The sequence below is a fragment of the Aegilops tauschii genome, chromosome 2, assembly GCF_002575655.3.
Source record: "Aegilops tauschii subsp. strangulata cultivar AL8/78 chromosome 2, Aet v6.0, whole genome shotgun sequence".
In the NCBI taxonomy this organism is placed as follows: Eukaryota; Viridiplantae; Streptophyta; class Magnoliopsida; order Poales; family Poaceae; genus Aegilops; species Aegilops tauschii.
This window is the reverse complement of record NC_053036.3, coordinates 115,207,516-115,224,375: the sequence shown is the minus strand read 5'-3', so window position 1 is coordinate 115,224,375 and position 16,860 is coordinate 115,207,516. Positions and strand designations below refer to the sequence as shown.

The window sequence follows — 16,860 nt, the reverse complement described above, 5'->3', positions numbered from 1 at the left end:
AGCCCAGGTGTTGATAAGTAACAGAAATAGCAGTTCCATCAATGGAAAACCCTCCTGCAGCACAATGGCATTTGTTGCAGCTCCTTGCAAAAGAGTTTTGACTTAACAAATGGCAAGCAAATGGGTCAGCTGCCGGATACTCGACCCCAATAGCATGATTGTCTCACCTAGAGTGGAGAGAGATTCTCCACTATGAAACTAGGAAACAGTCTTCTTCCTTCCGAAGTAACATAACATCTGATCTCAAAAGCCTATGGTATGGACACAGGAGGGGTACACGGAATATACAGGGCAATGCAATCCATTTCATCCATGTCGGGGAGGACCGGCATCGCCGCGTCGCTCATTCCGGGCAGATTTCCCTGAAGATGGGCAGCCTGCGTCGGCCGCTGCGCCCGTAGAGGGCCTCGGCTATCAGGTCTTCTTCCTCCTCTGTTGGCTGTGCTGCTGCAGACGTCGCCTGTGCTGAAGGTGTCGTCGAACCAGGTTTCGGTGTCGACAGAAGGTCCGGCCTGTTTCCTAGGATGACGGCGCCATCTGGTGATCGGAAGTTGGAAAATGTCTGCTTGAGTTCCGGGAAACCTGGTGCGCCAGTGAGCCCGCCAGCCTATGCAACATGAACCCACACAAACGAGATGTTACTGCATATAGTACACTGTAGATTTTGATGGTAAAGGACTGTCAGTCTGTCACAAAGGGCAATATATTTGGATAGTCACCAAACTAGCTTAAGAGAATGATTCTACTAAACCAGCTTATGGTTGTGTTGGTTTACAGGGAAGCTGCATGAACGTGCTAACAATTTCAGCTAAAGGATGAAGAGAAGAATAGCAGGTAATGAGTTAATGGAGACAATATACAGCATTGGGTGCTTAGATAGAGGAGAATCGATTACTCGCATACCCCTCATGCTGCAAAAAGATAAAATTGACTCTGCGTATATGAATGTGTTTAGATCCTGACACTGGAGATACTGCTGTTGAGCTAGAAAGAAATATTCCAATCTAAAAATTGCAACTGTACCAGAAACACAATTATCCACTTATCTGAAGCTTAACGATGGAACAAGATCCAAAACCAGGCACATAGGTTGTGTTCAAGGTAAAGGCATGTAAAATTTGTTCTAAAGCTTGATAAAGGAACTGGATCTAAAACAATGTCGATATGCTGCAGTCTGGTGGACCAACTTGATTTCAACAACATTTAAGGGCTAATTAATTTATGTTTATCTGAAACATGAGAAATTGTTTCTTCTTTGGCTAGCAAGAGTGGCTAGCTAAGGAAATGAGAAAAACTATTTGGCAATGTACCAGATCAATATAGTAACAATTTCTCTCTATTCTAGATAGAAGAGCAAACAAAAAGTCCATGATCTAACGAGTCATGCCTATCTGGTCAATCAGAAATTATCCTTTCCTAGCAACAAGAAAGAGCTAGGGAACAAGCAATTCTGCACTGAAGCTACAAGTAACTGAACTACTGAAGCAGAACTTGAACTAGCTTGCAATATGACAAAGTAAAGAACTAAGTAGAATTTGCAATAGGTAGTAACTAGTAGCTCAAATGTATTATCAAATATCACGACATCAAATTAATAAAGACCACAACTGAACTGCCGCAGTAAACTAATGGACTGTACTATGGCAAGAGTCTACATACAGTCTGATAAGTTGCGTTAGGACATAGGAACATAGATGACAGTATCCCCAAATGAAAATTGGATGGCTTGCTTTAAATTTCTTTCCTGTTTTGTACATTCTCACACAACCTTTACTGTCAGAACTAAGTCATGCACTCATATTGCGAGTTCATAGGATTTGCAGTAGGTAGTAACTTAGTAGATCATATGCATTATCGCATATCATGGCATTATAAATTAATAAAGACCACAACATAAACTGCCATATAGTAAAGTAATGGACTGGACTATAACCATAGTCCACAGATAGTCTGATATGTGGCGTTAGAACATCAGGAAACATAGATGACACCATCCCAAATGAAAAATGGATGGTTTGGTGTAATTTGTTTCCTGTTTTGTACATCCTCAGACAACCTTCAGTGTCAGAAATAAGTCGTGCGCTCATATTGCGAGCATACGAAGTATGACAGTCTGACACAATAGCTAATTAGGCTGTGTGCATCTTGGGATGCAGAGGCCCGGGGAGTTTTCCCTTATCTAAAAGAAGAAACTATAACTAATTGAGTAAATATATGGAAACATTTCCCCCTAACAACACAATCAAGAGTCCTGCATTGCAATGCATCACCACACCCGTGGTCTTTCTCTCTGTGATTAACCAGATGAAGTATTGAAATCATGTAACCATGGCATTATAGAGATCAAGAGCATTGAGATATGCACAATATTAACCAAGCTAGTAGAACCAAGGGCTAAAGGCATTGACCACTACTCCAGGCATCAGTTCAATACTTCATCGGACAGCAATGCAAGACCACAGTGACACTGAGAGTTAGATCTGGAGAGCAGCTTAATCACCTGACGTTTCGGCGCATAGAGGTAGGCCGCCTCATGGTCCGCCACCGCGTACATCGGCCGCGGCCGCGCCTGCTGCGGCGGCGGCGGCGACTGCGGCGAGTAGAGGAGGCGGCGGCTGTCCAGCTCCGCGTTGGCGGAGAAACAGGTGCGGCGGAGGCGGAGGAGCGACGCGTCGAACCCGAGCTCCAGCCCGCCCGACGAATACGAGGAAGGGGAGATGCCCCCCTGGCCGGCGGCGGCGACGGCGTCGAAGGCCGGCGTGAGGTACGCCCTGAGCGACGAGGACGAGAGGCGGCGCTGCCGGCGCCGCGACGCCGTCTCGCCCATCCACTGGCCGCCGGGCGAGGCGGCGGCGCAGTCGAAGTCGAAGTCCATCGCTCGCTCGCTCGCACGCGCAGAGCACCGGCCGGGAGCCGCGGCGAGATTTGGGGGGAGGCGGCGACAGTTCCGGGGAAAACAAAAAACTGAAATTTAAAACCGAAACTGAAATTAGGGCTCCCACCGAGGCCAGAGAAAAGGGAATGAGAAAAAGAATCGCCTTAAATTTCTCGGGAAGCCTGCGGCCAAGCGGGCGGCGGTTGCGAGCTCGTGATTAGCCGTGCGCGCACGAGGGAGGAATCCGATGATGAAATTCAAAATCGCAGAAGAAAAAAAAGAATAAATTCGAAAAAACAAAAATAAAATGCGGCAGAAATCGACAAGGAATGGCATCTACAGTAGTACTAGTTTATTGAGCGGAATAGGAGTGATCTCCAAAATCTACAGCGGCGCCGGACGAACAGGCGGGTCAGGATCTAGAAAAATACTACGAGGAGGCGACGCAGAACAAGTTGAGAAATCGATCGAATCTCCTGCGGGCTCTGTGCCGATCTCCCCTGTCGATCCCGGGAGAAAATCCCAAAAAGAAACCTCGAGAAAAGAAGCTTGATTGGACGGCGAGTGCTGTGAGTTACTGGCGCCCAAAAGGATCCCGAAAACCCGGCTGAAAATCAGCCCCGAAACGCACGGCGAAGTTCAAAAGCTTGCTAGGCTATGATGAGAAGTTCAGCAGCAGGTTCACCTTGTGGCCGTGGGGTGGAGCCTTCTAGAAACCCTCGTCCCCGTCGCGCTCGCCCGCGAAGCCGGTCACGCTCCTCCCATTGGTGCTCGGGCGGACGGGCGGGAAGCGAAGACGAACTGGGGAGGATACGAACCGAAGGAGGAGAGGGGGCGGCCGCCGGGCCAGGTCAAGTACACGTGGCCTACCATGATGCTTCTCCTAGGATTCCATTTGTTTGGGCTTGGCAGTATGTGTGGCAGTTTGATGCCTCTGGGTGGGCTTGGGCTGGTTTGACCTTCACTTATGTTTGTTTGACCCTCTGACTCTCCTTTTTCCGAAAAAACAAAAATCACTTCTTCTTTTTTTGAGGTTAACAAAAATCACTTTTTTCTTAATTTGCCTCAAACAAACAAACCAAATCTGATTCCTGTATAATTCCCGTGTATATTTTTTCTTCTCTCTTTTAAAAAATTTGTATTAATTATTCAACAAAGGTATCGCTACAATCTTCCGTGATCAGTCTAGACACGTAGGTCGGCACTGAAACACACATAACATCCCCACGAATTATTCTCATGTTAACCTTCACAACTTTAACATGACATGCGAACTCAGCATCGCTCAGATGGTTAGATTTTTTGTTTTGGAATTTATTCAAATCTTCCGGCAATGTTCGTTCAGTGGCAAGAGAATGTTTTTGTCGATTTTTTTTTCCGAATAAAGAGCTTTATAGAGATGTAATTAAGCCATAGACATCAACGCCTTGACTCGCTCGCTCTTTTGACACAAAGATGCGCAACAACATTCGCATCCCTCCCCATAGAACTCGAATGAAAACGCTCAACATTTGCAGACAACTCCTTAATATCATGAAGAATACTCGCCACTTCAGTTCTCCTGTGGTTGTCTCCTTCCCATAGCTGTACTAATCGTTGTTCATAAGTCTATGTGCACATTTTGAATTGCTCGTCCCGCAGCCATTTGCACTCCATCCCGAACTGCTAGAGCTTTCATGATCAATGCTTTAACTGCCCTAACTCTCATACCACACAGCCAGTGGCAGAGCTATGAGAAAATCAAATGGGGGCCAAGGAGAAAATACACATGTTTGAGGGGGGGCAAATGAATGCAATCTTCTTAATCTATGCCTTTCTTTTTTATTTTCCTTCTCTAAATATCCAAGGACTGCCCCCCTCATCAGTGCATGTAGCTCCGCCACTGCACACAGCATGAGCACGAAGAGGTACCTTGTTTTGTCTCTCCAGACTAGTCGGAGGCATCGAAATTGATTTTGGTTCAAAGGTTCCCACCTAAATCCCGTCGGCTATTAAAGCTTCCGTGGCAATGAATATGATGTTCATAGGGGTCAGTGTATGAGCGTTTGCATTTGTAGTTCTGTACTGTGCTAAAGAAAACTTTAACATGACACTCCACCGGGATTAACCTCTTGAAATCTTGCACAATCATACCAAAAAGAATCAAGTTCCAGTTTATAAAAAAAAACACTCCTACGGGCTCTGAAACAGTGAGGCCTCGTTTGTTTCGCGTGGATCGGAGGGGTTTTCAGAGGATAAACCCCGCGAGGCCCAGAATCCCCGCAAATACCCATTGGCCCATTTGGTAGGCGCGGTTTGGACGGCCCAATCCCCTCGATTCCCTTTCGATCCACCTGTTCCCACGCGGTTCAGAATCATCGAGGCCCCCCTCGAGGATTTGGCTGCTCGACTCGAGACGCAGCCGCCGACGCTGTGCCGCCTCCTCCCCAAGGCGCCGCGCCGCCTCCCCCCCAAGTCGCCGCGCCACCCGACGCCTCGACGCCGGTGATCTCCTCCGGCATACTGGACTTCTCACCGGTGGTTAGTCATCGCAGCCCCTCCCCCCTCCTCTCCATGGCTGCCACCTCCCGCACGCCCTCCGTCCGCCTCGTCCTCACCGGCGAGCACGCCAAGAACGACGTCTCCTACCCCAGCTCCACATGGACCCTAACCCTACCCAGCTAGCTTGCCAAGAACGTCTGCCTCTTCTAGCTCCTCTTCTACCCTAACCCTAGCCATCCAGATTGCCATAAATTTGAGTGCTGAGGATAAATTGGTAGATTGTAAACCACCTAGCCGTCGAAACTTAGCAGTTTGTTTGTTGTCAAGGACGAAGTAAAGTTGTATGAACCAGTCATAGTCATTCTAGTTTGTTGGTTGATTAGATGTTACACCATCAGATATGTTCTTCAGTTAATTGTACTGCTTTTGTTTAATTTGTCTTTCTTAACACCTCGAGTGATGCCTCTCTTTTATCTTCTGAAACATTCTTTTTGTTGTTTCAGCTGAAAGTTCTGGTACAACTGTGACATTTGTGATAATAGACGAGTGGGTTGTAACAGTAGCATCAGTTGGTGATTCGCGCTGCATACTAGAGGCAGTGTAGTGTAGATTGTTAATTAGTGATGGTGATGGTGATGGTATGATGTTAGGCTGCTAGCTCCTCTTCTGTTTTTGCATGCACTGTTTCAGTTCATAGAGGCCGTCTGTGCTCCTCTGATGTTAGGCTGCTAGCTCCAAGGGAGTAGTGACAGTTGGCGAAGTATTTTCCCAACATACTTATATAAATAGAATCTGAGAGGGGCAATGATCATCAGCATTTATATGTTATCATTTCAGCAATGGCCTAACAGAAGCAGAGGAAAAACAGAGCAACAAATGCTCTCCTTTTTTCCACTGAAGACTGCCAGCTCCTCTCTTCTGGGGTCCAGTTACTAAAACCTGAAGCTGGTTGGGTAGACACTAGTCACTACATGAAGTGATTATGGCTGCAACAATGCAGTCCACGACCACTTCAACTGTCTATACAACAAGAAGTTTACTCTAGCAGTTTTGGCTTTGTATAAACATGTAGGTCCTCAATACTGAGAAAAAGGTTAAATGTAATCCTACATGAGACTACAGGCCTCTATTTAATTTGAGCATATTTGGATTGGAGACGAAGATTTACAACGATTTACATGAGATTATAGGACATACAATGATTTACTAGTTTGTATCAGTTTTTTCATTTATTTTTCTCCTATATTTTTTGATTAGCCTAATGGCTGATGCTTTCCGTTTGAGGCACAACTTGACTCAAAACGGAATAATGCAGTAGTATATTATCTTTGTATGTCATATTATCTCCTCCAAATACTATGGCATTATATAGAGACTGTGAGTTCATGTTTATATATGCCCAATGAATCTGAACGAATAACCTTCGCTCGTCCTTCAGTTCTGTGTATCCATATGTTCTGCTTTGTCTTTGTTTTTCCTGTTTCCAATCTTTACTTTCAGACTCTTGCAATTGTTGGTAAACAATTCTTATCATGTTGTTGGAATTTTTCACTAGTCCTCCTAAAGTTTATCACTATTTGTTTTCAAATTGAATGATAGTAACTCCTCTTATCATGTTGAGCATTAAGTTTGAACAATGTAAATTTTTGTTGGTGTAGTTAAAAAGCCAAGAGCTCAATGGAACCCAGCTTTGGAAAAGGGTTTGGTAGAGATACTTCAGGAGCACAACACTTCGTACCATAGGGGACAGAATGGTTGGTCAACTGAAGCGTGGAATAGGATGGCAGATTTATTTCATGAAAGATATGGACACACTAATTTTACAAAGCTACAGATTCAAGAAAAACAGAAAGACTTGAAAGCTCAATACAGACTTCTTAAGGATGCCCGCAAACAGAGCGGTGTCAGCTGGAACTATCATACACACATGATAGATGCTGACGCATATCTTTGGCAAAACTTGATGAGTGTAAGTTCTAGTGTAGTGCATTTTGTCTTTGCAAAACTTGATGACTTGTATTCCATGCTTTTGTAATCAATCTTATTTTTGAGCAGTCTAAGTTTGATAAATCATTTCTTTTATATATACAGCCGTGGCCAGAAATAGCTAAGTTCCAGAATAAGCCCTTTCCCCTCTACGATAAGCTTGGTGATCTGTATGATGGTGAGTTACTGAGTTGAATGGATTTTCATTTCCTCTCTTTTTGTTGACCTTTATAATGAATTTTCATTTCATTGCTGTGTGGCCTTTAATGATAACTTGGGTGTTTGTGCAGGACATATAGCAGAAGGTAACTTCAATTTCACATCAACTGAGGTTACAGAAGTGAGTGATGGTGATCTCGAAGTTGAAAGAGAGAAGACTGCCTTCTCTTTTGACCTGAATCAATACGGTGATGATTTACACATGTATGATGATCCAAGAGATGCCGCCCCAAGTGATGGTCCAAGTGATGCTGCCCCAAGTGATGGTCCCAGAGATGCTGCCCCAAGTGATGGTTCAAGAGATGCTACACAAAGAGGTGGTGTTGCTACTTCAAATAACAAGCATGTGAAGGAATCAAAGAAGGGTAAGAAGCGTGATGATCCTATGGTGGAAGTGATGTCACAATATGTGGAGGTCAAACGGAAGCAAGTGGAGGAGGAGTCTGCTCTATTGGCCGGGGCAAAAAATGCCCAAGAATTCTCCATCAGCAAGTGCATTGTTGTTTTGCACAAGATGGAAAGTATCCACCGCGATGAAAGAGCCACTGCCTACAAAGTGTTCAAAAGTGTTGAGAACCGTGAGATCTTTCTTAATTCTGCCGCTGAAGATGAAGAAAGTGCTGCAGTGTTTCTTCGGAGCGAAATGGCAGAGTTGACTCAACGTATCTAAGGTAACAATCTTCTGCATCCCCTTCTTCTTTGTGCTACCTGTAAAGAACTCAAGATTTAGAGCATGCTGCTGTTATGGGGGGATCAAGATTCAGAGCTGTGTGACAATTCATAGCTACTTTTAATTGTTGTTGGCTGGCTCGTCGTCGAGTACTTATTAGATTGTGCTAGTAGTTACATGATGGAGTCAAGTCAAGTGGCGCTGCGTTTTGAACCATTTGTTTTTACCATGGAAATCGTTAGGTTTTTTAGTTCATCTTGGTTTGGTCTGTTATGCAACCTTTGCTTTGAATTGTGAATGCGGTCATATGCAAATCACTGCAGCCAACGACACTGAACTTGTTTGGCAATAAAGAAACAACGATGATGTTTCTAGCAAGTTTCCTTGTTTATCTATAATAGTACTAGAAATCGTCTGTTCATCCATCCAGCCACTAGAAATCGTCTGATTATAAATACAGAGATCTTGTGGTATCTCACCAGCCACCAGGTGACCTGACTGGTCCATCCATCTTCGGCCCATCAAGTTGCATCTTGCGTGTCACATCAGATTCTTCTTGCTTTTGTGTTTATTACTATTTGATTTAATCTAAAAGTAGTTCTGTACCTCTTGATGTAGCTCTAACAAGGCCATGAAATAATTCATACTATTTCTTCATTGTAATTTTCCCTTTGCAAACAGTCTACAGCCTCTGAAGTTGAACAAATCTTGCCTTTGTTCTCTTTTTAATTTTGTATTTTGTGCTCTTAATATTCCTTGAAATATACCTGATCATTGTTGTTTATGCAAGGAAAAGTCTCTTTGTTTGCTGAGACGAATTTTGGTATCCTCCAGGTCCTACTGAACCAGATTGAGAAGTGGAACAAGCAGAGGGAGAAGGAGACGTTTGCAAGGTCCCTCGAAATCGTCTGTTTGAGAGTCTCCTCGGTTGCTTTTGTGTCTGCGCTACTGCTGACTTGTAGTTGGAATTTATGCTCCTGTCATGTACTCTCTTCCAACAATCGTTGCGGAACATCAAGTGATGCTTTTCTCTATGTTGCATAAATAGATCAGCATGCTTATGTATTCTCAGCATGCTTGAATGTACGCATGTCTTGCCTGGGACTTGTGAATGCCGAGAACCTATGAGACATTTTTGGTTCTAAGTCATGCTGATGTGAGAGAATATGCTGCTGTTATGTGTATGTGATGATATATTGATTCCAAGTCAATAGAATTATGTTGTTCATGTGAAGAACTGTTGCAAGATTAGATTTTTAACTGTTTTACACTATTTTAATTTAATATGGCAATCCCTTCCTATCAAACGTTGTTTTGCACATAGGGGGATTTGAAGGATGTGTGCTAGAGGGGGATTTGAGGTTTCAAGGGGATTGGGTGGAAGAGGGGGATTCACCAAATCCCCTGGAATCCTCTCCCCCAAAACCTCCACAATCCCTTTCTGTCAAACAAGGCCTGAGGATTTTCACTTATGAATTTTCTGTGAAATCCAAGGCACTCCAAATGGCCCTGAGAGACGAATCCCAGGACATATAGCCAACAGTGCAGAACAGCATCAAGTCTCGCAACTCATGAAAGATGAGTATGTAAAATGGACAAGAAACTGGTCATTGATGGTATTATTAAGCATTATTAAGTATCCAACCTGACAAAGAAATATATTGTTTCATTCAACGACATATGTTCAACAACAAGAAAGTCGTCACATCACACCACAAACCAAGCCAATATATTCCGCGCCGGATACAAGTTACAAAGGGTTAATTACACAAAGAATACCTTATTCTATATTTTGAATACAAGCTGTAACTCTCAGGGTACATCACCCCCCTTTTTTCCAAATTTTGTATGCTACTACAACACCGCCAATGCGATATGTACAACCAACGACAACAAACCAAGCTATTGAGACCTCATACAAACAGCTGGACTATGACACGAGCTAGGCACACTTTGATGCAAATAGGAGTAGGGAGAACTACCCTAGTTAAAATTAGATCTAGGGGAGCCAAGGTATACATGCTGAGGAGCATGGCGGGCTTGGAGCTGGATACGGCGAGAACCGAAAAATGCAAAATGTATTTGCATCGAACATATATATACCCCTTCAAAGGCTATTAAGAAGAGCCCTTTTGCAAGAAGGCTGCTGAGAAGTTTCTGGCTTCGATCCAGGTGAGGCCAACTCAAGCACAGACAGCAAAAAATTTCTCTCCTGAAAAGTTCAGCAAATACATGTGTAAAAACCAAGTGTTTGATTCAGGTATGTTATTGTGTGTGAAATAAGACTAACAATGACAGGCTACATAAGTCAATAGCTTACACTGGCAGTAATTTTTGGAGTTGGCACGTTATCTGTGAATGGATGGAAAGTTGGAACTGTGTGAGCAGGAGAGGTGAATTCCATGCATGGCTGGGTGCTGCTATCTTCGGGAACGTCGCTGCAGTTCTCTGAAGTTCCTTTCTTCGCAACTGCTTTACCTTTGATAGCAGTGTGAGCAGGGGAAGTAAATTTAGCACATTGAAGCCTGCTATCTTGGGCAACCTCACTGAAATTCTCTGATATTTCTGCATCTGCGTTAGCTTGCAAATCTGCACGAGCAGGAGAGGTGTATTCTGTACACTGAAGACTGTCATCTTTGGCAGCCTCACTCAAGTTTGCTGATGCTGGTATTTCATAATCTGTTTTAGCTCGCAGAAGTGTATGAGCAGGAGACATGGGTTCCATACATTGAGGCAGGCTACCTTCGGCAGCCTCACCCAAATTTATGGATGCTGGTGTTTCTGCATCTGCTTTAGCATGTAAAACTATATGAGCAGGAGACATGTATTCCATAAACTGAGACCAGCTACCTTCTGCAGCCTCATTCGAGTTTGCGGATGCTGGTATTTCAGAATCTGTTTTAGCTCGCAGAAGTGTATGAGCAGGAGACATATGTTCCATACACTGAGGCAGGCTGCCTTCAGCAGCCTCACTCAACTTTACAGATGCGGGTGTTTCTGCATCTCCTTCAGCATGCAAAACTGTATGAGCAGGAGACGTGTATTCCATAAACTGAGACCAGCTACCTTCAGCAGCCTCACTCAAGTCTACGGACACTGGTATTTCTGCATCTGCTTTAGCCTGCTGAGCTTGAACTGTATGAGCAGGAGAACTGTTAGCATGCAAAACTGTACGAGCGGGAGATGTGTATTCCATAATCTGAGACCAGCTACCTTCGGCAGACTCACTCAAGTCTACAGACGCTGGTATTTCTGCATCTGCTTTAGCTTGCTGAGCTTGAGCTGCATGAGTAGGAGAACTGTATTCCATGAAATGAAGCCCCATATCTTCGGCAGCCTCACCCAAGTTTATATGAGCTAGAATTTCTGCAACTGATTTAGCTTCAAATTTCAATTAATCTTCTTCGATGTGGATGGAAAGGCATGTAACTAAATTCAGATTAAGAGCATAGGTTACCTGGGCAAGGTTCCATAGTACTAGATAGTGTGTTTCCACAAAGGCTACTTTCGTCTGCGATTTGATCTACTGGGCAATTATCCATTATTTGATCAGGAGCCATTTGTGATGTTGCTCCGTTCTGCTCTCTGTTCATCAGAATGGTGGTGGATCAATAGCTGAGGCCATAGAATAGTAACCAAAAGGATGAGATATTATTCATTATATACCTGGACTTCTGTTCATCTTCTTCTTCATTCTCATAGGGATCAACAATTAAATCGTCGAGATCGTCTAGGAGTGAAGCTGTTCCAGACATACTGCTCTCTGACATGTCATTATCATCTTTCTTAACCAAATGATTCTGTAGTTTCTGAAAGGTAAAGCATAAAACAGTTATTTTAAAATGTAAAACTACAAATGTACTTCAGACCATCAAATTGGCGATGCCATACCTGCCAGGCTTCATCCATGCTTTGGCTTGTATTTTCAGTATTTACTTTTGTTGCTAGGGAAGAAAGCAAGTCAGCTTGCTGAAGTAAAGTAGCAAGTTTTGGATCATTCCTTTTCAAAAAATTACCCTCATGCTTCACACCTGAAATTATGCACATGGAGCAGGTTCAAACATTGACACAACACATGAATCAAGTTTAAACATTCAGAATCTGGGATAATAGGCTCACAGCTCTGTTCTTCGCCATGTAATTGCTTTGTTGAGGTTTTAGTGACAAGACTCTGGGTTTTTACAATATTCACACTCTGATTGTCTGGACAAATGCTAGCAAGGGGTTGCCGAGAATCCTGTTGTATGCTCTTTTGCTGTCCAAATGACTTCATATTTGGTGCTAAGTTCTCCTTGAAATCAGGTTTGCAAGAGCTGGTTGCAGAAAGAACAAGTTAAAGTGTGTAAGTTCATTCACATAATTAACCAACAGCTTCTGCTGGTACTGTGTGTACCTCATGTTCTTAATAGGTGGTGAGGAGCCAGGTGCAGCACATGTGACGCCACCAGACCGTGTCAGTACCCTCTTTGCACTTGCATTGGAGCATACTGTGCCATTTTCCTCGAATAGTTCATCATCCTTGGCCCGCCTTTTGCATAACGTAGAAAATCGATTCTTCACTGCATTATCAGTTCTGTAGTAGGCAAACCAAACATTCACATGTCAGATATCTTGTTTCACATACTCCCTCCCGGTCGGTAAGGTCTGCGTGTATCCCTAGATCGCCAATTCGACAAACGTAATATCACAAAAGGTATACTGTTCTATGTTTTTAAGGCGGTAAAGCGTCATAAGGCGGAGGAGGGCCGCTCTGACGCCTAAGCGCCAAGGCGAGGCGGTAAGGCGAGGCAAGGCGACGCCTTAAACATTGCAGGAAAAGAGTTATCGATAGGTCTGCACATATTAATACTAGAAAAAGAGCAATGGCTGAGAGATGGGCCACTACTTATGCACCTCCCAGTGGCCCAAAAGCCCATCTAGTGGCCATATACACCCCCGTGACCTAATTCCACTATCTCCTTCCCTTCTTTCCCACCACGGCGCCACACCCTTCTGGTCCTCCCTCCTCCAGTCCCCCCTCCTCTTCATGGCCCCACCCTTCTCCCTCACAGCAGCAAGCCCCAGGAGCAGCCACAACTAGGGCAGCCAGGAGCCTCCAGTCCTCCCTCCTCTTCATGGTGCCAGGAGACAGCGGGGCCGTCATCTCCAAGCCCCAGGAGCAGCCACAACTAGGGCAGCCACAGCCGTACACTTCATATCTGTCTAAGGCAGGGTAGACGCCTTGCCATCCTGGGGCGCCTTGACGCTTAGGCGACGACTAGGCGACGCCTTAAAAACATAGATACTGTTAGAAAATTCTTTCGAATATGACTTCAATGGTATACTCTTTGTGGCATATAACTCATATTTCATTGATAAAATGGATGATCTAGGGATACGCGCAGGCCTTATAAACCGGTAGAGAGGGAGTATCTAATATCCTTTTCACCTTACAGCAAACAGCAACCAAATGCAAGAAACTCACCTGCCTGAGACAACCTTTGCTATTTCAGTCCATTTGTTACCAAGAAGCTTTTGAGCCTGCATGACAAGTCCAAGATTATCATTTGGTGTTGCAGGAGTTCTACAGCAATAACTGATAGTTATGAAGACACCAGCACAATGTACATCAGGTGGTTTGTAATTTCTTTTTGCAACATTGCAAATGTATCATAACACAAATTGCAGTCTAATCAAAGGAATGATAATGGTATTATGAGACTTTAAGCAATGCATGGTCCCTTCACGCAGTTTCTCATCTATAAAAGAACATAACAATCATACGTCCTACAGTTCATAAAACAAATCCATCATTTTCCCAAAGGAACGCAATCAAGGATAGGATCCAATCTGCACACAAGTTAAGCTACAAGGTGATAATTATTTGTCCTTTCTAGCCCATGTCCTGAACTCGATTTCTATCTCCAACCCCTTTCTTCATGTCATATGAGGTTGAGGACCATGGCACGAAGCATACTGTCCTACTCCCAGAGATGAAATTTGGCCCTTAAAAAATAACTATTTGATGCAGCAGTGCTTAATTTCAAGCAGACTCACTGCCTGCGCCTAGCCGCCTATAGTAATTAAAATGCTAGAAACACACCAAGTTCTCACCTCACATAAAAGCATATCCTCTTCACGAGACCACCCGCCTTTCTTGCACTCTGTATTCAAATAATTGTACCATCTGCAGCGACAATCAAGCCAAAAAAGGGTATAAACAATAGAACTGAACAAATGCTATAACACCAGAAATTTTACAACAAAAGATCCCCGTTTATCGGAAGAGGGAGGTACACACCTCCTCCTGCACTGTCTGGCAGTCTTATCCTTGAATTGTGTGGCTATGACTGTCCAACTACAAAAGAAAACGCCGTGGTTAATTTGAGAAAGCTTGCTGCAAGTGAGGACAGGTAACAAACAGGAGTTGTCCATACTTGTCAGTTCCATGGTGCGCAATCTGAGCACGAAGCACGTCATCCTCCTACAGGGAAGAAGTTGGAAGCATCAGAAAGCAATTTAACCATCGAATCGAATCGCAGAGGCACTCCATGGATAAACTCGAAGGCAATCTAAGAGTATTCAGAAAAATAAAGTACTACTAACATGTTGGAAGGAACAATTTGTCACGGTTAGCATGGGGAAAAGGGGAATTAGGCTATGAAGTCCGAGAATCAACAATATAATTGTGACAGCAAGCGGATTATACCCCAAACACGCCCAAAATCGCCTCTCTTTTTTCGCCAAATCAAAAAGGGGAACAGACAATTGCTACAGAAGCGAAGTCCAAATCGAAGGCAAGCCAGCGGAAATCCCAAAATCCAGTAGGGAAGCACAAACAAACGCAGAGGAAATTCCGCAACCGCGAGACGCGCAAATAAAACACAACCGGTACGCACCTCGGCGCTCCAACTGACGATGTGGCGGTCCTTCTTGGCCGCCGACGACGCGGCGGCGGCGTCGGCGGCGGAGGAGGAGGTCAGATCGGGGCCGGTCGCCATGGGCCCAGATCCCGCATGTTCCGCGCACGGGGCCGGCAGGGCGGAGGGCTGGGCCGGACCGGCTAGGGTTTGGAGTTTGGGCGCGAGGGTGGGAATTTTCGAACTGGAGGGCTGGGGAAGAAGACAGCGAGGAAGACCGACCGGAAGAGTGGGGTGGGCGGTGGTGTGGGTGAGTACAGTAGGAAGAGGGTGAGGGAATTTCCTCTCTCGGGAGTGGAGTGGAGTGGAGGGTTTTTTTTAAAGATGAGGGGCCATGGCGTGAAAGGGAAGTGTTGTTTGGGAGACGACGACCCCCCCCCCCCCCCCCCCCCCCTACACCCCTACTGCGTGACAGCGTGTGAGTGTGGAAAACTTTGTCCCACGTGCAGAGATTGCAAAGGGTACAAGAGAACCAATGCAGTAGATCTCATCGTCCCGGTAGTAGTGGTTACTATTATCACATTGCATTGCATTGCTATTGGTAGAGTAGGCTCAAGTATTGATTTGAAGACCACTGAATTTTATTTTATTTTGAATACTACCACAATTGTCAAAGAAAATGCTCGATCATGTCATCGTTCGACCCGCTTCGACTTGCGTCTAAGAGCAACTCCAATGAGGCGATCCATTTTGTCCGTTTGGGTCATCCGGATAGAAAACTTAACCCAACGGGGCGACTCAAACGGACGTGCATGTCCGCCTGTTGTCCGTTTGTCATCCACCCCGACCCAAACTGAGCCCAAATTTAGGCCACAAATGGGTCCACGACGGACAAAAGCGGGCGCTCCTCTCGTCCGCTCTCGTCTGCTACTACCCTCCCGTGTCCGCCCTGGTCCTACTAGTCAGCGACACAACACGAGCCGCTCGACCGGGAACTACAGCGAGATCCCCACCCAGCCGAGCGCCGCCATGAGCTGCCGTCCTCGACGGCGAGGGCTCCGCCTCCTTCGTCGTCCTCGCCGGCGAGGCCTCGGGTCACTGGCCATGCTGCTGCCGCCGCCCGTCGCCGCGCACCGGGGAGATCTCCGCCGCCCGCCGCGCTCACTAGGAAGACCTCCGCAGCCGCAGCCCCGTCACGAGCTCCGGTCGCCGTGGAGCTCCTGCACTGCATCGAGCGGCCCGTCTGGCCGCCTCTGCTCGCCGCGCGCCCCGCAGCTCGCCACGGCCACTCGCCCCGCCCGCCCGCCACGCCGCTCGCCGCGCCACCTCGTCCGCGCCCGCCGCGCGCCTGCTCGCCCAGCTCGCCGTCGAGGCCACCGGCGCAGGCCGCAGCGGTGCTCGCCGTCGCGCTTGAAGGCCGGGGCTGGGGCTGCTGCGGCGGTCGAGCACGAACGTCGGCCATGGCGGAGCAATTCCTCTGCGCCAGATCCGGTGAGGAAGAAGAAGGGAGGAGGAAGGGGCGAGCCGGCGGCGACGGCGGCGCTGGGCCGGGGCACTACCCGTCGTCCGGGTCGCTTGGTGGTGCTGCTGATGTGCGCTTGCCTGTCCGCTTTGGGTCTTCTCTGCGTTGGGTGCATCGCGTGTCCGCCCCAAGTCCGCTAGGCAGACAGATGACCCATATGGACGAAAAACGGACAAAATCCGTGTCCGTTTGGGTCTCAGCGCGTTGGAGTTGCTCTAATGGCTGCTCGACTGATGATGCCACCGATAGCACAAAATTCTGGAGGAAG

General features: G+C 46.0%; 3 protein-coding genes across 6 annotated transcripts; 1 reads left to right on the top strand and 2 right to left on the bottom strand.

The window, feature by feature from the left end:
* Positions 1–38: 38 nt before the first annotated feature.
* On the bottom strand, positions 39–3,716 carry LOC109745465 (uncharacterized). The gene is made up of 3 exons (XM_020304590.4): positions 3,561–3,716; positions 2,501–2,964; positions 39–607 (listed from the first exon to the last, which is right to left on the bottom strand). Exons 2-3 carry the CDS (start codon positions 2,873–2,875, stop codon positions 344–346), a joined length of 639 nt encoding a protein of 212 aa, XP_020160179.1. The 5' UTR covers positions 2,876–2,964; positions 3,561–3,716; the 3' UTR covers positions 39–343.
* A 1,506-nt stretch (positions 3,717–5,222) lies between these two features.
* On the top strand, positions 5,223–9,468 carry LOC109745462 (uncharacterized). The gene is made up of 5 exons (XM_020304586.4): positions 5,223–5,395; positions 7,015–7,325; positions 7,448–7,520; positions 7,633–8,232; positions 9,066–9,468. Exons 2-4 carry the CDS (start codon positions 7,137–7,139, stop codon positions 8,229–8,231), a joined length of 861 nt encoding a protein of 286 aa, XP_020160175.1. The 5' UTR covers positions 5,223–5,395; positions 7,015–7,136; the 3' UTR covers position 8,232; positions 9,066–9,468.
* A 409-nt stretch (positions 9,469–9,877) lies between these two features.
* On the bottom strand, positions 9,878–15,471 carry LOC109745460 (uncharacterized). Of its 4 annotated transcripts, none has more exons than XM_020304585.4 (13): positions 15,110–15,471; positions 14,648–14,694; positions 14,512–14,568; positions 14,325–14,397; positions 13,696–13,751; positions 12,625–12,804; positions 12,351–12,544; positions 12,123–12,262; positions 11,898–12,040; positions 11,689–11,816; positions 11,445–11,603; positions 10,552–11,366; positions 9,878–10,443 (listed from the first exon to the last, which is right to left on the bottom strand). In XM_020304585.4, exons 1-13 carry the CDS (start codon positions 15,209–15,211, stop codon positions 10,339–10,341), a joined length of 2,199 nt encoding a protein of 732 aa, XP_020160174.1. In that variant the 5' UTR covers positions 15,212–15,471; the 3' UTR covers positions 9,878–10,338. The 4 variants fall into 4 exon arrangements, with proteins under 4 accessions (XP_020160174.1, XP_073364233.1, XP_073364232.1 ...); XM_073508132.1 differs by having other exon boundaries at positions 11,445–11,597; positions 15,110–15,434; XM_073508131.1 differs by having other exon boundaries at positions 10,552–11,597; positions 15,110–15,435.
* Positions 15,472–16,860: the final 1,389 nt, after the last annotated feature.